Here is a 24,566-nt window from a genome sequence, read left to right on the forward strand (position 1 = left end):
ATCATCATCATCATCATCATCATCATCATCATCATCATCATCATCATCATCATCATCATCATCATCATCATCATCATCATCATCATCATCATCATCATCATCATCATCATCATCATCATCATCATCATCATCATCATCATCATCATCATCATCATCATCATCATCATCATCATCATCATCATCATCATCATCATCATCATCATCATCATCATCATCATCATCATCATCATCATCATCATCATCATCATCATCATCATCATCATCATCATCATCATCATCATCATCATCATCATCATCATCATCATCATCATCATCATCATCATCATCATCATCATCATCATCATCATCATCATCATCATCATCATCATCATCATCATCATCATCATCATCATCATCATCATCATCATCATCAACAACAACAAGTGAATCGGTTTTTTCGTGTCTTTTTTGAACAATTGATTTTTAAAAATAAATAAACAAACATAATATGACCTCCAATATTTAGGTTAATTGATTCATTTCCCATTTATAACCAAATTTATAATGATTATCGTTAAAGTTACCAAGTTTGTCCCATGTTTTACTTTTAATAATGATTGATGTTAGTTTGGTGATGAGCGGATAAAAGTTATTTTAAAATAGAGAATTAAGGAAATATTTATCTGAAAACAGGTAGAAAGAAGCATGATGTTTATTTAACAACTACTGCCAGGGAAGTCCTACTCACTGCCTTCTCGAGCCAGAGGTGTTTTTTACGAAAACAAGAGGACTAAAAGCGAATGTCCAGCGCTTTAACCGGTTTGGTGGATACGGAGGATCCACCTAGAGAAGTTGGAAAACCATGATTCCAAACCAATAGTGCACATGGGTTCCAGGATTTTAAGGAAACAAATGGCATATTGAATTGTTGTTGGTCACCGGTTACCAAAAGACTGCATCTCCTGACGTTACTCAACTGCCTTGTTTATTAGACCTTCATGCCAAAGGCTTGGGGTGTGGTCCCCTAAGAAAACCACATGCTTCGGCTTGGGCACCCGGGAGGTGTTTCAGCCCTCACATAAATCGAATGATTTACGTGGCGCATATCTGGTTGATGCCTCCTCACACCAATGTTCATGTGTTTAAATAAACAATTATTTTGATTATCCGCACTTATATTCGTGCTAAATCAAGATAAAGTAATCTCTGTCACGTTGAAATCTCTGTAATCCCTATGTGTATTTATATACCGATATAAGTTAAGTGTATTATTAAAGAATATTATATGATTTTCAGATTACTGCTTGACTAAATGAGAAATAAAATTAATGTAACCACTAGTTGATGTTTAAAAGTAAACAACTAATCTGATTTTAATCGATAAGACATTTAAAAGCTATTCAACTAATTTAAACACAAGATGAAGTATAAGTCAAGGTCATATAATTCAAAGGCCGTATAGTTATACTAAGTCCCCCTGTAGTTGTAATAGGGTTACTGCGGTCCGAAACCCGGATAAAGGAGAGGTGGGTACGAGACAAGTGAACATATCCCACATAAAATTGTCCGTCAAGGTTGTCCACTTTCTCCATTTTTGTTTAACTTCATCATAGAACTCCTGATGAAAATAACGTTCTTGTCGACTGAATTCTCGGGCATTGATCTCCTTCCAGAAGGTCCACCTATCGACTTAGAATGCACAGATGACATAGTCCTGATTGATAAAGACGCTGACAAAATGCAGTCTTTTGGTGGCACTAAGCAGCAATGCCAGAATGTTTAGAATGCGCTTCTCTCCCTCTAAATGCAAGTTGTTGCTTCAGGACTGGTCTGCGTCAATACTTGAACTAAAAATAGGAAGTGAAGTAGTCGAACGCGTCGACAACTTCACTTATCTTGGAAGTCTGATCAGCCCTAATGGGTTGGTGTTTGACGAAATCTCAGCACGGATTCGAAAAGCTCGATTGGCTTTTGCCAACTTACGTCACCTATGGCGAAGGCGAGATATCTGACTATCAATAAAAGGACAAGTATACTGTGCGGCAGTCCGTTCTGTTTTAATTTACGGCAACGAAACATGGCCATTAGGAGTAGAAGATACTCGTAAGCTACTAGTATTTGACCACAGATGCCTTGGAAATATTGCTGGCATCTACTGGGATCACCAGGTAAGTAATAGTGAGGTTAGACGCAGGGTATTAGGTAATGATGGTAAATTAGTTGATGAGGTTGTGAATCTTCATCGACTGAGATGGTTGGGTCACGTGTCACGTATACCTGAACACCGAGTATCACGACGTGCAATGCTAACCGGTATTGGTGATGATTGGAAGAAAATTAGGGTTGGCGAAACTAAAACATTGTGTCAGTGCTTGAAGTCACTATTTTGTGGTCTGAGCCATGTTGGTAGATGCAGACTACTTGGTTGTGGTCCGCGTGACTATCGTAACCCATGGTTGGAGACTGTGTGACATGGCTCAGAATCGATCATAATGGCGTCGGTGCATACACTCTTTATCTTCCCTTAAACGATTAGATTAAAATTACTTTATACCTTTCTTTCTGTACTATGTCCTCATATTCAATCTTTCTTTTATATACTACCACCACTGAAGTAACTAGTTCTATGAATTTGGTGTTGATCTTGTTGTGCTAATGCTGTATGGCAACTTGGACTGATGGATATATGTGATTGGTCCTACATTGTAGCTGACTGACTGATGCCATAAAAAAATAAACTTGCTAAAAACACTAACCAGAAAAAGTAATTGAAGCCATTTAAACTATGTCCTCCGAGTTCAGAGAAGAATTATGAATCTTCCCGGTAAAGGCCGAGATTCTTCGGAAGTTACGAGGCTGATGCCATCTCTAACAACCAGAGCAACAATTAATATAGGTGCATGGAGTTTCCAGACAATGTGAGAGACCGGAAGGACCAGTCAAACATATAAGGAAATGAGAAGATACAACTTGATGATGCTCGGAATCAGCGAAACCCATTCGACTCAAGCTGGAAAGCAAAGGTTAGGTACATGAGAGATGTTGCTGTACTCCGGCCACTGAGAAGAAAATGCTCCACGCACTCAGGTGGTTTCTCTGATGCTGTTCAAAGGGGCCCAACGAGCACTTAGGAGGTAGGAATCTCATAGATCCATAATAATCAAACCATCACACAAAACAAAGAAGGAGAAAATCACGATGAATGTTATCCATTGTTATGCACCCACCAATGATAGTAATTACTACGATAAAGATCAGTTCTACGACAGGCTGCAATCGATAATATAGAAGTGTCCAAGAAGCGATCTGATAGGAAATCTAAACACTAAATTCAGAATAGAAAACAACGGTTATGAAGATATCATGGAACAACATTGACTGATTGGGAGAAAGAAACGAGAATCATGAGAGATTTGCAAATTTATGTGCATCCAACAAAATGATTCTGGATGGCACTATATTCTCCCACATAGCTAACTGGATCTCACCAGATCACACTACAGAAAATCAGATCAATCATAAATGCATCGGTAAAAATTCACAAGGTCAATAGAAAACGTGAGAACAGAGAGAGGAGCTCACATAGCTTCAGATCACCGCCTGGTGGTTGACAAGATGAAATTGAAGCTAAAGAAGTATTGGATAACTGGACAAACAATATTATGAAGGTTCAATGCAGCCATCTTTCGACGTACTGACAAACTCAACGAATTCAAGATAGCTCTCAACAACAGGTTCAAAGCCTTAGAGGATCTGCTGAAAGGCGAAAAAATTACTATGGAGGACAGCTGGAAATCGATCAAAGAAGTACTAACTTCAACGTGTCAAGTGGTTCTGGGCCTCGTCATAATGAGTGGATCTCTATGGAAACCCTGGACAAGATTCATGAAAGGAAGAACAAGAAGACAGCAATTAACAATAGTCGAACAGGAACAGAGAAAGTTAAGACACAAGCTGAGTACACTGAAGCAAACAAGTAAGTGACCAAGAGCACTAGTGCTGATAAACGGAAAAACGTAGAAGATCTAGAAACGATCGTGGAAAAGGCTGTAAGAAGAGGCAATATAAAACGATCATGTGTCAAAACCAAAGATGTAAGAGGGAAATATGGTAAACCAGAGAGACCGGTCAAAGACGAAGAAGTCAAGCCATTCACTGGAATTCAACAACAGAGGGACACGTAGGTAGAATACTTTGAAGAACTCTTGAATAGACCAACCCCACTGAACCCACCGGACGTCAAAGTAACACACAGGCCTTCCTATAGATGTCACTCCACCAACGACTGAAGAAATCAGAATGACCACCAGACAAATCATCAGTGGGAAAGCAGCAAGACCTGATAATATACCAGCTGAAGCACTGAAGTCAGATATTGAAGTAGCTATAAACACGCTTCACTTTCTATTCAAGAGGATTTGGGAAGAGGAACAAGTGCTGACGGACTGGAAAAAGGGGCACCTCATCAAGATGCCAAAGAAAGGAGTTCTCAGCAAGTGTGAGAACTACGGAGGCATTACAATACTATCATTACCAGGAAAAGGTATCAGCAGAGTCTTGTTGAACCGGGTGAAAGATTTAGTAGATGCTCAATTTCGAGATCAACAGGCTGCATTCCGTAAGGATCAACAGTATATCGATCGAATCGCGACACTACGGATCATCGTTGAACAATCAATTGAATGGAACTCGTCACTATACATCACCTTCATTTAATATGAGAAAGCACTTGACAGAGTGAATAAGGGAACTTTATGGAACTTTCTTCAATACTATGGAGTAATTAGATTAGAAGATTGTCATTATCACACGGAATTCATACGAAGCACTACACTGCAAAGTCGTGCATGAAGGACAGCTGACAGTCGAATTCCAAGTAAGGATAGGAGTCAGACAAGGCTGTACTTTCTCGCCTTTTATCGTCCACCTGGCATTAGACTGGATTATGAAGACCTATTTATCTTAGGGGAATCATGGAATACAATGGATAGCTTAGGTGCAACCGGACGATTTGGACTTTGCAGATGATATTGCTCTTTTATTTTATACATATTTATAAATGCAGGTGATGACATCCAGTGCATCAACAGCCACTACATCAGTAGGCCTCGATGTACGAGAATGCAACATTCTATATTAAAGCACAGTGAGCAAAAATCCAATCACACTTAATGAAGAGTCTTTGGAAGAGGTGAAAATTTTCACGTATCTGGATAGCATCATCGATAAACACGGAGGATCTGATGTAGACGTAAAGGCAGGGATTGGGTAAGTAAGGGTAGCCTTCATATAGTTAGAGAAAATCTCAAACTCAAAACAACTGTCAACTAATATCAGAGTCACAATCGTTAATACGAACGTCAAGACAGTTCCACTGCACGGAGCCGGAACTTGGAGAAATACTATAACCACCATCAAAAAGGTACAAGTATTTATAAACAGTTGTCTATGCAAGATACTCTAGAACAGTTGGTCAGATACTATTAACAACAACCTACTGTGAAAAAGAACAAACCAGCTTCTAGCTGAAGAGGAAATTAAGAAAAGACTCTGAAGGTGGTTAACATATACATTGTGGAAATTCACCAAACTGCATCACGAGTCAAGCCCCGACTTTGAAATCGAAAGTGAAGAGGAAAATAGAACGAAAAGGGAACCCATTGTGCCGAGAATCCGAAGAAGACATCAAAAGATTGAATAGGAACTCGAAACAACCGTTATAATGAGCCCAGGACAGAGTACGTTGGAGAATCCTGGTCGATACACTATGTTACACGAAGGATAAGTAATTAAGTATGTGTATGTGTATTTGTGTATTTATTTATTAATTCACCTATGTATGTGATAGTTATTGTGTATAACTAATGAAATTATTAGATTTTAGGGCATACGCTGCTGTCTTTTATAAGTTGAACTCAGGAATTTTAGGTCATGTGTTATTCAAGTTATCTATAGAAAACTGGGTTATTCTTTAATGGTCACGATTCACAGCTTCAGTCAAGTATTAAACCTTAAATTGGACTGGTAGTTTTATACCTTTTCACTGTCAGGCATATCATAAAGGCTAGTGTGGAGATGAAAATATTATTGCATTTTTCATCCCGATGTCAATCCTTTCAACCAAATTGTCAATAACACGAAAAGAAACATGAATGAAGTTAAGTATACACCTAATAAAATATTCGTCAACCCGAAGTACACTAGGCGGCATACTCCAAAAATTATCCAGTTTGCACACTGATTCAAAGGCTCCAATCAAATTGTCACATAACTAATAAAATATTATACAAATTTACTTGATAAAGGAAGATATTACATAGAATTCTTGGAACTGATATGCCACAAAATACTTATCCCAGTTTTCTCAAATACTATTTTCCGGAAGCTGACAAAATTATTTCAAAAATGATAGTGAATTGTGAAAGTCTTACTTGTATGGATGGAAGCAATTTTCACACTCTTCTTCAAATGATTCCACGCAATGTATATGTAAATTCTAATATAAAAATCAGCTACCGGTTGAGTCTACAATATTCGCTATTGTTACATTGTTAAGTTTACGACAAACGAATCGTCGCATGTACTGAGGAGCAAAAGTTATTTTGAGTGACCCATACTCTAAGTTCATCTATTGAGAGTAGTGTTCCGAATTAAATCATTACTGTAGGAAGGGAATTGATATGCAACACCCACAGAAAATTAAGTACATAAAACCACCTCTATTCATGGCTCGAAACTAATAACAAACTAACACTATGTTATAGATTAATCCAAGCTAGAGAGTTAAATAATTTTAATCACATTAATAATTAGGTGCACCATTAACAAATCAAAAAAATGATGGGTTTATGCAAAACTTGTGGATTTTATATAGTTACATTATTTTAACATTTGATTACAATAAGTCATTATTTAGTAATAGTTAGTTGTGGAGTAAACGCTGAACAACCTCCGAAATTCTCCATGAATCCCACCGTAGTCTTCGTATATATTTTTATTCACACATCCAACTGTTACGCTAATAATACCTAAACAAACGTTCAGTTCAACTGTCAGAATTCGTAAGAACGATGTTATTTAGATTTGACGTTATAACACATCCGAACTATTGTAGTTATTCAACTTCAACCCCGCACTTTATTTTATGAAGTAATGTTTCCTCGTGGTTGTTATCTAACAGATGATTTCGGTACATCGATCGGCTGTCCAACTACTCGATCATTTAAAACCTGTGCAGTTCAATTGGTGATCTGACGACATCATCATCAGTTTACACAGTCGTTCGAATCTCCTGCAAACTGAAAACAACATTGTCGCCTCTTTCCCAACACTGACAGCGTTTTTCACTGGTATCATTGACATGAGTCCAGATTGACACTCTTGATTTCTTATGTTCTTTTCGATATTTTTCAGTTCACTTATCGAACAAACATAGCAAGCTATCAGAAGAGTGTTTACCAACGACAAACTCGTTGCGTTTAAACTTTTGGCTGGCCACGTCTTAGGGTCATCACTACCTCACTAGCGGGGAGTGATCTATAGCGGTAAATAAATCCCCAAATTAAATATCTCTGTAAGTCTTCGACATTGGATGCTGGTCACATTAGTTTTAATGGACTCACCTAGCTGAAGGTGCTCGGTCATGCATCCGCACCAGATCACGAGTGGAAACGCTGTGCTTAACATCTCCTGCAATCACTAGCCAGTCTAGATCCGTTGATCCTCGATATATTGATAGCCTATCAAATATACTTACGAACCACCTTGCTTCTGTCTTTTAATTTCACTTGGTGATTACGATTCATATTAGGTGTTACTGGTTAAGGCATTGTCAAACTCCAAATACCTGTGGCATCTTCAACACTATTGTTTTCAGCTCCTGAATTATAATCCATCAGTATTCTACTGTAAAAGAGTTTTAGACAACGAATAAACTAAATTTTGTTTCAAATTTACGAATAATAAACTCACTATTATTGTTTGTTTCATACATGATTTAGCTTGACTCATTCCATAGTAACAGTATCTGTTGTTGTCTGTCTAGATATAATTGGAATTTTGTAACGAAATTATTACAGTCATTGGCAACTAAAAAAAGTCACATTGACCTGATCTTTTATTGTATTGTTCAATGATTAATTCTGTGTTAAGTTCCAATTGATACATATCTAACTTTGCCAAATGATTTTGTCCATTTAATGTAAACATTATTTAATGTGAAAGAAATAGTGATTATTTTATCAAAGATACATGTCCATAATTAAATCCATCACATGGACTTGTGTTTTCATTTAATTACTAGAAAGCATTTCTATAAGCGTCTCAAGAGAAAGAGAGAGAGAGGGAGAGAAAAAAGAGTAATTTATGATTAGCGTATAGGTTGGAGTAATGGCTTACAAATTCAGTTCATTTAGTTGATTTGGTCTAATACTAATTATTCATTCACGGATAAACAATCTAATATTGTTATTAGAAGGGGGGTTTTGTGGAGAATTTAGTAATTTTATAGCTAGACCACCATGGAAAACCTAGAAATACTGGACAGTGCGCGGGATTCAAACCCAAGACCTTCATTCTCGCGCACGAATACTAAACCGCTGAGATGGCCGGCATCCAACGGTGTTAATGTCTAACTTCAACCAATCCACGAAATTGAGCCACCGTCTACTATTGTTTTCAGTGAGTTACTATCTCACAACAGACCGAGTTGTTATAGTTTTCAATATTGTTTAAAGTCTATCTATTTTGTTTACATTGTGAACACTAAGCTAACTAATGGGTTTTACTACGAAAAGTGCTAGAGGATTAGAAACAATAAACAGGATACTATCGACTCATATTTTCAGTTTAAACTTGAAAAGCTCTACATGTTCTCTTTAAAATCTCGAAGTTTATTTACGATTATCATCAGTCTGAAAACAAATACATCCAACCTTATTTTAGCATGGAATACTTCTTAGAATTTTACTCTGATGATACCTAGAAAGATGTAACACTTTTAAAATACTTTTGTTTATTACCTATCAGCCAAATTCAACTGTCTGGCATATTTACTTATAAAAAATCTAACGCATCGCTGGTTAATAGGAGAGATTTTAGCATAGAATAATTGATCATTTCAAGATAATCTACAAAGGACATGAAGAAGCACGATGGGAAAGGTCAAAGAAGGAAACAGTTCACTTGAAATCAGTTACTTCATGTATAGGAACTAGTCGAACTAATGTCTTATGTATAGTAAATAGTGACCACTGATCATACAATTTTAACTAATTTATTTACGAAATAATCAAAAGATTAACATCCACTAATGTTTCAACTGAAACAGATTAAACTACCCATTTGATATCACATTCTGATGACCGTCTTCTGGTATTGCTTCTAAATGTTTTAAATCTATTTGCTTACATAAGGTTATTTTATTCATATCATCATAGTTTTGGAAATTATATATTACATAGTTTCCTCGAAATTGTACCTTTAAAAAACCGCTTTTCATACGTTGCGTCACTGATTTTAGTGAGACCACAACCAAAAAACCAGAAAGTACTGGAATGTTGTTTCGCCCCAGTAGGAGACTCTGTGAACCTACTAGATGTGATGGAACCTAGGAACTTTGGTCTGAAGGAAAAAGACTTAACCTTTAGGCCAATGAACTGGGATCTAGTGTTGTCTATTTCAACCTTCAGCCAATTATTGTGAGACATTTGTCCACCACAATTTCTGGAGTTTGGTTGAATTGTACCATTGAAGAATCCCATACAAAAAATAACAGTTGTATAGTACTTTCCTGGTTTGTAGAGTGAAAAGAGCTCAGACAATTATCACATATAAAATAACTGGGACAGTCAACTCTCCATTTGTTTTATTCCAAACAAAACGACAAATAAATAGGATCCTTAAAAAATGAAATAAAATTTAACTCAACCCACAGTTTTATCACAGTGAGACCAGAAAAAAGAAGAGCAAATATTATAAGAGGCGGTTTTACACAAGTGATTAATTCCATCAAGGATGGAAGACTGAACAAACACAAAGAATCTACTGAAAAAAAGCTTAACAGACTTATCATTAAATTGGATTTTAATTGAATCTAACAATGAATATTAATTTCTTATTTTATACTGGTTTATTCATATATTTTACATATAAAATTATAATAAACTGTTTTTAGTAATTGCCGGCTCAGTGGTCTGAAGGTTGAGGGCTTGCACCCGAGACCGATTGGCCCTGGGTTCGAATCTTGTGAGGCGGGATCATGGATGCACACTGCTGAGGAGTCCCATAATAGGACGAAACGGCCACCCAGTGCTTCCAGGTTTTTCATGGTGGTCTAGCTTCAATTGACTCATAATCTCAACTAGTAAAAATTAGTAATTGTTTTGTTTGTATATAACTTTTGTCATGTATCAATTTGAGTTACAGAATCGTATAAAACAAGAGAGTATAAAGTAATTCTTAATTATTATCTTAGTTTGAGTCTCCTTTGTGATATACACAGAAATATACAGAAATCATTGAATTAGTTTACTTATACACTTCCTATTTCATTAAAATTATACTCTTTTTCTTAGTTAACTTAATGAAATTTTGTCAGAATGAGGGTTTGTGGAAATTGTAGTAATTTAATTTCCACAAACCCTCATTCTGACAATAATCATCATGTGCTCACTACTGACTGTCTTCAAGATGGATTTCATGGAGTTCTAGTGAATAGACGTGACCTGTGGTCTTCAACCGTGTCTGTTGTGAGACTCACTGAAGACAATGATGGACGGTGGTTCAATTTGGTGGATTGGTCGAAGTTAGACATTAACACCGTTGGATGGCTGCCAGTTCAGTGATCTAGAGGTGAAGTGTTCGTGCGTGAGAATGAAGGTCCTGGGTTCGACTCCGGTGTGCGGGATCATGGATGTGCACCGCTGAGGAGTCCCATACTAGGATGAAACGGCTGTCCACTGCTTCCAGGTTTCCCAGAGTGGTCTAACTTAAAATCGGCTCATGAATTCAACCATTGGTGAAATTTGTTAGTTGTATAATTAATTTCTTACTTTTACTTACTTATGAAACTGACAAAGCCGAACTGACATTGTTTCGGAATATTATCAGAACTCTAATGTATTGAACATTTTTATTTCAAATGACCAATTGTGTATACATTCTTGTCACTATCTCTAAAAGTGACCTTTCAGTATAATTTAACTTTGTATATAAGACTGAATTGTAACACTCCCGTCAATCAATCAATATATCTATATGTTTCATTTCTGATAATGTTCATTCCTCTTGAAAATTAGTTCAGTGTATAGATGTATTGCAATATAAAGCACTTAACTGCACCTAAATGACCTCAAAAAGGTCAAACCCAGTCTACATTTACGTGTAATATGAATATGTATATAAACAACCGATAGACATGCATTAATAGTTTTGCATGTTTAAACAAGTTCAGTAAACTAAAAATAAGCCAGAGAAATTTACGAAAATGATGTTATTAATGACAATAAGCGATTGTATGTAACATGGAAGTGATTGTTCAAGTATAAGGGAAATTACATGTTTCATTAATTTCTATGATTAATCAAACGACAATGTTCACTATGAATGATTGTCCTTGACAGAAATTTTATCGGAAAAGGAACATCAGATTATATGATATGAATAAAAAAATTTCATTAGAACTTTTCAGTAGTTACTATTACATCAAGAAGGGGCTCAAGGTGTTATCTGTAATGACAATGAAAGCACGGATAAACCATTTAACTCAAAGAACATAACATCATCAAAAGTTAAAAGTTTATTACATCTTTGGATTGTGGTTAACAGCAGAATCTAGATATGTTCCGTCTTATTAAAGACCCATCAACTGGATAGAAGATGGTACTAACTGTAAGTGTCTACACCAACACTGTAATGCAGGTATATCCAAATGACGAACCACAAACAGAACCTGCGTTTTGCATTCCGATTTTACTATTCAAAAGTTTCCAATTCTTTTAATTTAGTCATGACGTGATTCATCATACAAAGCTGTTACTCTCTATATTAGGTTGGTGTAACACCATTAACATTAAAGCGAACTCAGATTGATAAGTTCCCGTATTTTATAGTTATTAAAAGCAGAGTAAATATTTTCGGCTGAACTTTTGTATAGACTTTTTAAAGTGCTGACATAATTCGGTTTTGTTTAGAAGGAATTTCATAACAATGTGGTCAAAATGAGTGTTATATATAATTTAACGAACATAAATATACAAAAAAGACCACTTGGTTATGTAAAATTATGGATAAGATGATTTGAAATGCAAATGTAATGAAACAGATTTTCCAGTTCCACGGGTTTATTTTTCACGTTTTGCGTTCATACTACTTGTAAGTAGCTCAAAATGTAGTTATAAATACATTCCTACCAGTCGGATGAGGTTGTACGTTTTTTAATTATAATAATGGATGGAACTAATTATTACTGTATAGATAAAATTATCATCTTTATTTCATTTCGTTTATCCGAGTCAAATACTAAGTCGAAGCTTAGTCAGAACTTTCAAAATGTTTTAAATCTGAGTTCCTATACTGGAGTTTGTGCACTGTACAACTGAGTTTTGGAAAAATAACAACCAAATATGCTAAGTCGGCTTTTCTAGCAGTGACTCAAACAATGATTTAGCTATGCATTTATCTAAGTGTTGTGCAACATGAAGAAAAATCGCATGCTTATTCTTTCTCCAATGGACTATTTAAATTTACATATGTACACAGAAGTGGACAGAGTTGGAAGATTTTTTTCTATTCGCATTCAGGAATGCACAAAATGTATTAAGGTAAAGAACATTTATTTAAACTTGGTTCTAGTAAATTAATAATTGCATCTCCTTTATAACTATATATAAGATACATTTTTTCTTAATTGACTAGGGGTGAAGTTTTCTTAAATTCACTTCCATATCAATAATCCTGTTAGGTCCCGATAAACATGATGAATGGTAACTTTGGGATCATTTTATGGACTAATACTAAAAGTATATTTTTATCGTATAATTGTTAAGTAACTAAACTATTCATATTCATGTCCCTATTATTATGAGCTTTATTTTGACCTATGAACTATTATTATACGTTTTACCATTCTTGAATTATACCCTGTCTATTAGTCACTGCCTCACACATTCACAGCCACATTTGGCCAAATTTTGTAAAATGTTATTTTCTATTTTATGGTACGATGTGGTCTGTCTGGTTGGTATATAAACTCAGTATGTTTCAAATATGAGGATTCATATTGCAGAGGCTGAGACTAGTGTTCTGGACTTAACTGGTCGGGCTAGGCAGGAAGCAGGACCAGTCAGGACTCTAGGCTGCTCGCACGTGTTTTACGCGTCCTTGGTCCGATCGATAATTCACCGCCCTCTGATCGGCGGTCACAAGTTATAACAAATCCAAAGTTTTTCAATTTAACATGTTTATAATACTAATTCCATTTTTTAGTTTGTTGTAAGTGTATATTCATTTGACTCAAAATCATATATTGTAGATGAGATTTCTTTAAACATAAAAGATAAAGAATAAGAATTAGCTGTATTAGCTAATCAATAGTTTTGTTTAGATAGAAAACTGTACTTCTAATATCAATGTTTATTCTTCCGGAAAGTAAAACACTAAGGAACTGTCACAAGTGTTAATCGAACTGTATTAAATACTTCATGGGAAACAACAAAATTGATATATTTTTCATGTGAGATAAACGTATAGACTATAAATCTGTAATATAAAGACAGACCATTCGTTGTATTGTACAAGAAACTGTTCTCTATCTCCTAGCAAAAAAAAACATGTTAGCCAAAAGAAAGTTTTAATGATTTATTCAATCAGTCATAATTTTCTTATTTGAATTAACTTTCTAAAACTATCTGGATATGTACTTCATGTGATGGCCTGTATTTCCTCTAGACATCGATACACAGAATTAGATCATATTACAATGAATATGTTTACTATTGTATCTGATGTATTAAAAGTATTGAACTAAAAATTAAGTTCGATTATTTTGAGGATTAAAATCAAACGACTTACTGAATTCCCCCACCCTACACACACACACACACACACACCGAAATTCATACCTTATTGACCACACACTTGTATTAAATGTAAATTTCTATAATCTTTATTCAACATTAGTACATTATTGTCATATATTTGAAGATAAAGAATACTTCATGTTGGTGTTAAACGATTTCACTTTTCTATCACAAGCAGAACTATTTGTAATTTTGTTCCTTAGTCAAATAACTGTTATAAGGTAAATGAATAGTGATCAATCAACAAATGCATGAATGTATTATACCGATGAATCAGTCATCTTAAGTTCGTAGATACGTTTTTTCCAATTTTATTTATTTATTTTAACACATTAATATTGGTACAAGGAGGCACCAAATACATATGCGCCACACAAATCTCATTCGATATGTGTGAGGGCTGTGATACTGCCAGGGTGCCCAAACCGAAGCAGGTGGTTTTCTTAGTGGGCCACTCCTTGAGCCTTCGACCTGAAGGTCTGATCCACAAGGCAGTGGAGCAACGTAAGGAGATGCAGTCCCATGGAAACCGGTGACCAACGACTGGTTCATACGCCATTTGTTCCCGCAGGATACTGCAGCCCATGTGCATCATTGGCTTGGAATCCGGTTAAAGCGCCGGACATTCGCTTTTCGTCCTCTCACTTTTGTAAACAACACCCCCGCCACGAGAAGGCAGTGAGAACTTCCCTGGCAGAGGCTTTATATGCCTGGCCGTGTGAGGGCATTTCGAGAGGGAGAGCGGTCTCTCCCCACTCTCGGCCATACCTGGGCATTTGGGGGCTTTTTCCAATTAGTACCAACTATAACAGAATACACGTTTCAGATTATCTACCGATCACCCAAACATATCACTACATACAATCCCTAGTCATTTAGACTAGTGATTAAAATTTAACTTAATCTATAGAATATGATCGACAATGAAGACTAGGCAAATATGGTAGGAATTATTGTTCAATGGTCAGTCACTGTTATTTAGACATGTATTTACAATATAAGTATTTTACAATAAAGAGGTTGAAACTCAATACTTGAGTGTATAATGATTAAGAGATTATACCTACAATATCATATGGAATTATAAGGATATTTTTGATATTTTAAGATAAAATTGTTAAAAACTGAAAAAAAAACTTTTTTTAAGCGAAGATAAATAGTGGCTAGCAGTGGAATCGAGTTTGACGCGCGTTCTGTCCTATTTATGACTCGTCAGCTGGATGTACCTGCATCTCAAAGTTGATGTTCACTCTGGGACTCGATGAGATACAAGTAAACGACACCATGTGAATAAAACGTTGTTTTTTTGTTGTTGTTGATTGTTAATCATTACGTACTAGAGAGTTGTAAACAAAATCTCAGATTGTTTGAGATAACTTACACTTTATTAGATTTCCAACAATTAGATTGAACGTAATTTAATATTCAAAAGGTACGTGTGGTTATATAAGTCTTCAAATAAGTGAGAAGATACTGTGTTTATTTGATATATCAAAAACTTTGCAGTTAACTATAGATAAGATGAATCGTTTTTATAGATTAACTTTCACTTTGATAACTAACCAAAATGTCGTAACTAAAGAATATTATAACTGTAAACTGTTAATTGTTAAGATAGATGGTGACTAAAGTGGAATCCAGGACGCGCGTTTTGTCCTATTTGGAACTCACTAGCTGGATGTACGTGCATCCCGGTGTTGATGTTCAATCTGGGTCTGGAACCCAGTACCGTTCACTTCGTCCAGATGACGAGTTCCAAATAGGACGAAACGCGCGTCATGGATTCCACTGCTAGCCACTATCCATCTTTGCTTATAATGCTTGTAACTTAAGGCAATACCGAAGCAATTCGCACAGTATGCACATATTCTAATAAGAGACTGATCAATTGCAGTCCTCAACATCCATTGGAATATTCGAACGTACAATACAAAATGAATATGAACTGTAAGTTTACGCAAAACGTTTTCAGGGAATCCAAATGATAAACACAAATTGTTCATCCATTTACGAACTAATCAATAATATAAGCTTCCAACTGTTTACTATCTGATCATTAACTAATGTTATTTCAATATGAAATTTATTTTCAAATTGTTGTCAAGTTTCTAATAAACCTAATTTAAGCATCTAACTAATCACTGTGTTAGATCGTTTGAACTAGAAAAAATCTATTCTTTGTTAACTTTAATAATCATTTTGATGCAAACACAAATACTATGCCAAAGTTTATTTCGTGATGTTAATAAAGATGCTTAATATTTGTTATCTAATGCATGCTACTTACGCTGACAGATATAAGTAGTATATAACACCAATCGGAAATGGAAAAACTGGCAGTAGAACTTGGAGAATTATACAGAATGTGAAGAACAAATAATGAAAATTTGAAAATGAAGTATTTTAGCGTATAGTTCTTATATTTTGCCAAAAATACAATCAATTGTCTTCAACTGTATTCACGTTTATTACGTTTATACTGAACAATAAATAATACTGAACACTTTAATCCAATCTGAATATAATATTAATGTTGTATGCATTTGATGTTCATCTCGTTGAAAATGCCTTAATCAATTGATTATTCAATGAGAAATTACATGATAAATAAAAGATATTTAGTGATTGTGATAGTTGTGTGACTAGTACTGATGGGGGAAAAGTACCCCCTTTCAAAGTGACATTAATTAACCAATGGTACTAACACACAGTTCTGAGTTGAAAAAAAGAAAGAAAACAAACTGTGACAAAAAGAATAATAAACTATTGGCAATGATAACAATAAGAATATAATCTAATTGAATAGATTGTTTAATCAACAGGTATATGTATATATATATAATGATAAACAAATTAGACTCTTTCACAACCACTGAACAAATACATTAAAATATTCGAAGAGTTTTTGTGGATATTCTAGTCATTTTAATGATTGAGATCATAAGTCCATTGAAGATAGACCACGATGAAAAACATGAAAGCACTACATGGTACGTTTCGTCCTATTGTAGGATCATGAATGTACACTGCTAAAGAGTCCCATAATACAACAAAACAGCTTTCCAGTGTTTCCAAGTTTTTCATGATGATCTAACTTCAATAGATTGATGATCTCAATCATTGAACTTAAAACATCTTCATAAGAGATATCAATGTATGTAAAGAAATAGATTGTTTATTTAAATAATAATAATTTACTAATTCTACATTTAGTATTCACAAATGATATTTGAATGAATGTTTAATATAGTTAAGTAAATGCATCTCTTTATTGTAGATAGACCATTTCATTGGATTACATTACGTAATAATAATAACTGTTTAAAGTATATTGATATATAGATTATTTCTATTGATTATTGATTGAAAGATTATTTTCATTAGTTTGTTCATTGATTTTAATTGGTACACTTGATATAGTTGACTCTTTCAATGATACATGATCATGATCATGAATAACAGAAACCGTTACATTCACCGGTGTTGATTTTGTGATTTGCCAATTATTTACTAAATTCGATGATGTTACTTTTAATAAATTTAAATGATCTACACTTTTAGTTTTCTTAATGATTTTTGAATGATTTAATTTACCTTGTTTCATATGATACCATTTACGTAGATTTGTATTGAATAAAGTTGATGTACTAGATCGATTATTCGTTGAATGATTCCACCATTCAGGTTCAGAACTTTTACGTAATAATAATGTATTCCAATGTGATGATTTACGTCGTTTAAAATAATTCACTGGATGTGAGAATTTATTAATTTTTTTACATAATTGATAATTTCGTTCATTAGGATTATGTTTATGATTATTACGACATTGACTACTAATATGATCATTAGTAGTAGTATTCATATTATCACCAGTTCTACAATTATCAATACCATCTTCATCAATGCTATCTTCTGTTTCTCCTTCGATTTGTACATCATCTGTTTCACGAATAGCCTAAAATATCACAATAATTATGTATATAAAGTTTTAAAAGAAAAGATTGGATTAAGGTCATTTTAAAGTAGAAACTAATAGAGAAAAGATTATCTTTCACAGTGAGACTATAATTTATGGACGAATCAATTAGGTATAAGATAATAGGTCTCGGATTTTGGAACGAAATTGTCTTAATATAATTCTGGAATTATATCTGATGACAGTTCGTGATGAAAATCCTAAATCTAATTCTTAATCTTAACCATCAATCGTAAATCATGATTCTTATTCCTCGCACTGGTTTATAACCCTCATTTGGTCCTAGATATTAGGTGGACACTCTCAAGGTCGATCTAGCGTCGCTCAAAGGTCGTCTGTTAATTATAGTCCCCCCAGATTTCGTAGTTACTATTGATTATCAAGCGATCGTATTTGAAAAAAATAAGAAATATCACAGATTTTTTCAAATTACTGAGTTCGCCATTTAGTATGATCACAGCTGAAGAAGCCAGAAAAAAACAACATAGTAAATAAACACTTATTATTTATTGTTATATCTACACGTTAGATTCTTAATATACCGAGTATAACTTGAGTATTTAAATGCTAGAACCTTCTAAGTTGCATATGACAAGACAGAAGTCAAGTGAAAGGAACGCTATTCCAAGCAGTTTCAAATATGGTACAAAACTACCAGGTACTTATAGTTTTTTACTAAAAATGAAATGATCGGTATAGTCCTTCAATCCGCATACAGTGGGTTTTTGGCATTTGTCCAATAGGGAAGCTACACATAGTGATTCTGGAATATTCTTCCAAAAGCTGATTGGATGGAGTATCTTCATCTCTCTGAGCTTCTTACAGCTTCCTCGAGTTCACCCGTTTGCCATCGTCACAAATATATTTTTTTGTAAGCAAGTTAGGAAGGTGAGTTGGAATTTAATTCTTTTCTTTAATAATCGCCATGATACATTGAGAAATGATCAAACATGTAAGTATTCCATTTCTATATATTGATCTAATTGCATGAAGTATACTATAAAAACTGAAGGTCCTGATTTCAGGTAGAGTACACAATGATCAGATGCTCCAATTGAGAATAAAAAGGTTATCTGATTCATCTTAATTTTTGATCATTCTTCCCACTATAATGAGTATGATCAAAAATTATCTTTAAATTCAACCAAACATTACATATAATTCTACTAATCTCACATAGTAGATGTTTGAAAATATTGTGAATCAGAGTCCAGTAGTAATTTCATGTACATATGATCGTGTAAAGTGGTTGGATACAACTAACTGACCACTTAGTTGTATCAAGCTAATCCTTTAGTGTTGCTTGATAGAATTGGATGAATAATCTAAACACAAAATCAGAGTCATATTGTCATTTCATTTCATTTGAATAATTTATTTGTCATTAACTTTATGGTATAATAACCTTCTAAGCTCCACCCACCTGACAACTGAACGTAATTCACAAAATGCTGTGTCATATAGACTAGACGAACATAACATTAATCACTAGTCGGTGATTTATCAATTGTACATACTGATATGTCTTTGACATTCAGAATAAAATACACTCAGTAATTTAATTTAAAAATCTTACCTGATTTACTATTTCATTTACTAGTTTTAAATCATCATACAAATCTTTACGATTGCTGACAACTAAAGGATCACGTCCAATTTTATTTAAACGTTCAGCTGCAACAGATTCCATAGTTCTACGCATTAATGGATAATTATCTAATACTTCCAAAAAACTTGCTCTATCTAATGAATAAACATTACAGTATGTCTCTGCTCGAACACTTGCCACACGGCGAGCATTTGTCAATAGGCATATTTCTATAATAGAAAAAGTGTGTTTATTTTTTAAAAGGACCCATTTTAATGTACAAACAATGTACATGAAACAAATTATCTGACAATTTTAAAATAATTTTAGTAGTTGAGATCATGAGTCAATTGAAGCTAGACCACCATGGAAAATCTGAAAGCACTGGACAGCCGTTTTGTCCTATTGTGGGACTCCTCAGCAGTGTGCATCCACGATCCCACACGCGGGATTCAAACTCAAGACCTTCATTCTCGCGCACGAACACTTAACCTCTAGACCACTGGACTAGCCGGCATGCAACGGTGTTAATGTCTAACCTCAACTAATCCAAGAAACTGAGCGGTCACACCTCGTGAGATTCGAACACAGAACCTATCAGTTACACGCGCCACCGTCCACCATTGTCATCAGTGAGTTACAATCTCACAACAGACCCGGCTGATCTCCATTGGTCACTGTTTCTCACTAGAACTTTAGGAAGTTAAATTTGAAAAAGTACTACTTGAAGAAAATTCCTACGACAATACGCAATAGCTATTCATTTTTGCCTTTTGTTTTTTTGAACTTATCGAATGAATCCACTTTTATTCCATTTAGCTTACCTTGCCAATGTGAATTGAATTATACACTCATATAAATTAAAACTACTCCCAAACTGCTGAAAAATATAATCAGTATGCAATATCAGAACTCATTAACTAATAGAGATTCATCAATACATGTCTGTAATGTTTGGTAGTGAATTAAAGAATGAGATATATTTTTTATGTATTGTTGTTATGTCGCGATAAGCATAATGAATTGTAACTTTGGGCTCCATTTACGGACCAATACTAAACGTATATTTTTGTCGTATAATTGTTAAATAACTAAACTATTCATATTCGTGTTCCTCTTATCATAAGCTTTATTTTGACCTATAAACTATTATTATACGATTTACCATTTTCGAGTTATGTCTAGTGTATCAATTACTATCTCCCATATTCACAGCCATATTTGGCTAAATCTTGTACAAATGTTGTTTCCTATTTTATTGGTACGATGTGGTCTGTTTGATTGGTATATAAACCCCGCATGCTTGAAGTAAATGATTGATATTGTAAAGGCTGAGATTGGTGTTCTGGACTTAACTGGTTGAGCTAGGCGGGAAGCTGGACCGATAAGTACTCTAGACTGCCCACACAGGTTTTATGCGTCACTGATCCGATCGATAGTTCGCTGCTCCCTAATTGGCGGTATCGTTACATTATACGTTATACATTAACAGGGCGCACAGGCCAACAAGTTATAACAGTTATCTAACTAATTCTTGAGGATATCAGTTATCCAACTGTATGTTTTTCTTATTAAACTAATTTAGATTACTTTACAAAATCTACAAGCTTTTTGAGTAGTTACTTCATGTGATTATTAAGCTGGATTATCCAATAATTCATTCAAATCTACATTTGTTACATAGAAACAGTAAAATCGGCTAAAAGTCTTAACCAAATATTCAAAATTCACTTCTAAAGTAGCAGTAACTTTACCATATGAAAGCTAATAATGAATTTAATGAAGATTTATGGAACGGTGGTTTAATGGTTAAAGTGCTCGACTTTTACTAGTAGGTCCAAGACTCGTATCCCATTTTACCTACTCTGTTTTGAGTGTTCTAATACTATCACTAGCTCTCATGTTAACAATTAAAATTCAAGCCGAATACACAAACCTGTACAAATAAGCTCTATTAATCGAGTTACATGAATATTTGACATACGCATAAGAACGACTAATCACAAATGTCAGTTAATAACAATAAAATAATTAAACTCTACCAATGAGGTCTAAAGTTATGCCTAAAAAATGTACACTCACCTCCAAAATATGAACCATCTGACAGACTAGTGGCTACTTCACCATCTCTTGTAACAATATCCACTATACCTTCTTGAATAAAATACATTTTTGTACCAATTGTACCTTCTTTAATAATCAAATCACCTGGTTGAAACACTTCATAACGTAATTTAACAACTACTTCTGAGACAAAATTTTGGTCAGCAAATGTGAAAAATGGTACAGCAGCAACTAATGCTCGACAATTGTAATTGATAATTTGCTTAAATGTAGAAAACAAAAAAAATTATGTTTATCAGTATAGGGTTGTGGAGATTGTTAAGTTTAGATTGATATCATGAATGGATCAATGATAAACCAGCACTGAAAACCTGGAAGCACTGAATAGCCATTTCGTCCTAGTATGGGACTCCTCATGTGCTCACTAGTGACCTGCTTCAAGATAGATTTCATGGAGTTCTGATGAATTGACGTGACCAGTGGACTTCAACTATGTCTGTTATGAGGTAGTTATTCATTGAAAACTATGGTAAACGGTGATGATAAATCGTGGATTGATTGAAGTTACACATTAACACTGTTATATGCCAGCTTAATGGTCTAGAGGTTAAGCTTCCGTGCGCGACTTCGGAGGTCCTGGAATGAGTGCTGCGTTCGGGATCTTGGGTGTGCACTGCTGAGGAGTCCCATACTACGGCGAAACGGCTGTCCAAGGCTTCCAGGTTTTCAGTGATGGTCTAACACTGTTGTATTCATGATATCAATCTAAAGTTGTATTTGTTGATTATTTCAATGAATAACTAAGTCACCATAAACGGTAGCCTGTAAATTAATTTTTAAAAGTATACTAAAATAGTGTTTTCCAGGTTAACAGTACTAATCAGATTATAAACTAATTCGATGCACATCAGCTTGACGTTTGATCAATTTATTTATTTATTAGAAAAACCAATGTTTCTGGTATTTAAAATCCAAACTTATATTTTAGCTCATGTTGTCTATGAAGAATAAATAGTCACTTTAACAGCACTAGTAGAGGACTCATCAGTAGTGTCAGTTGATAACTCGAATCAATAAGTTACCTTTAAAATAACTAGTGGACATCTGTTGGCACACTTTTCTAATCTCAGTCAATTAGTTATGTTGTATGATTTTCAACATCTGTGATAGCTGTCTCAATCTTGACATTGGTAAATTCCACCAGTTATAATTTATTACTAAAACATCATCAACTTTTCTTAGAGTAAGTCATCAGGGCAGAATTGCCTATTACTATGTAAGATTATTGTAGATAGTCTTTTGCTCTGGTGTGTGCTACTTATATCAGCATAAGTAGTATATAACGCGAATCAGGAATAAAATATCTGGCAGCAGATGGTCAAGAAGATCGAGGAGGAAAGAATAGTAGCAGAAAATAATTGGTATGAGAATTCAGGAACATTGAAGTTTAAGACGACTGACTAATATTTGCAAAAGGAACAATCAAGTTTGAGACAATTGATTGACATTTTACAAATTAGGTATTCACGGCGAGACTATGATTTATGGACGAACCAATCAGATTTACGATAACAAGTCTTAGATTTTGGCGCGAAATTCATTCACCCATTTGGCTAAATAGAGTCTCGGCATTATAGCTGATGTCAGTTCATGATGAAAACCTTAAATCTAATTCCTAACCCCAACCATCAATTGTAAATCATAACCCTTATTCTTCAAAATGCTTTATAACCCTCATTTAGCCCTAGTAAGTAGGTAGGCACTCTCAAGGTCACTTTAGCGTCGCTCAAAGGTCGTCAATAAATTATAATCTCACCGTATTCACTATATGGTCCTCAGATTTTACTAGAATATTCTGTAATTTTGTGTTCATATACATTCGATTGTCCACACTTGTGCACTGCTATCTGGTATTCAATAATTATTGAGTTAAAGTCAGTCTATTATGTGAACTATTCAAATATTATCAGAAGGGGTTTTTGTGGAGATTTTATAAATTTCACTGATTGAAATAATCAGTCAATTGAAGCTAGACCACCATGGTAAACCTGGAAGCACTGGATGGCCGTTTCGTCCTAGTGTGGGACTCCTCAGCAGTGCGCATCAAATATTGTATAAAAGTGTTTCCTTTAGGTTTACTTATTAGGCGACTATGAATTGGTATCAAATTTTGAAATCTTACTCCATTTAAGACATTTAAGTCATTCCCTCTTAACAATATTAGTTTAATGAAAAAAAAGTACAGTTTGATTAAAACATCTTGGCCTTATCAATAAATAACACTTGAATGAACAATATTAGTTTACTTATTATTAATCCATACATCATTCAGTAACATTTTACACACGAAAAAGAACTGATTTTATTAACACTAAAAGCATTTCAGATAACAATAGACACTTGATTCTATTTAGATTGTATTACTTTGATAGTAGAAAACGGATTATTATTAAGGGAGAGATAACGCTTTGTAAAATGTTAATGTTCCTTTACTAGTCAAATATAAACTGCTAAAGTGAAAAAAAAGTGATCGACATGATGATAAAGCCAATAAACATCAACGTAAATACATCAAAGCCTATCATCTTTCTCTATCTCACCCTTTATAAAGTCATTCTTTGATGATATGTGGTAGATTAAACTTAATTACTTTGTAGACCATTTTATATAATCTTTGAGTGATTTATAAAGTGTTTTAATATTCACTGAAGACAATGCGAAATGACCACACAATGTCGTGGATTGATTGAAGCTAGATATTAACACCTGCTCAGTGGTCTAGAGATTAAGTGTTTGTGTGCGAGAATGAAGGTCCTTTGTTAAAATATTGTTTTCGGGATCATGGATACACGTTATTGCGAAGCTTCATACTAGAACG

The 24,566-nt window shown here is 34.4% G+C and overlaps 1 protein-coding gene across 1 annotated transcript in view; it reads right to left on the reverse strand.

Moving 5' to 3' along the window:
* Nucleotides 1-16,456: 16,456 nt before the first annotated feature.
* Nucleotides 16,457-24,566, reverse strand: part of HCN1_1 (anaphase-promoting complex subunit Hcn1) — a 126,221-nt gene continuing 118,111 nt past the window's right edge. Inside the window, exons 8-10 of the mRNA XM_012937143.3 lie at nt 21,707-21,950; nt 19,613-19,854; nt 16,457-18,015 (exon numbers count right to left, since the gene is read on the reverse strand). Of these exons, the coding sequence (XP_012792597.2) occupies nt 17,407-18,015; nt 19,613-19,854; nt 21,707-21,950 (1,095 nt within the window). The 3' untranslated portion in view covers nt 16,457-17,406. The remainder of the gene's footprint in view (nt 18,016-19,612; nt 19,855-21,706; nt 21,951-24,566) is intronic.

This window comes from Schistosoma haematobium, chromosome 1, assembly GCF_000699445.3.
Source record: "Schistosoma haematobium chromosome 1, whole genome shotgun sequence".
Taxonomy (NCBI): Eukaryota; Metazoa; Platyhelminthes; class Trematoda; order Strigeidida; family Schistosomatidae; genus Schistosoma; species Schistosoma haematobium.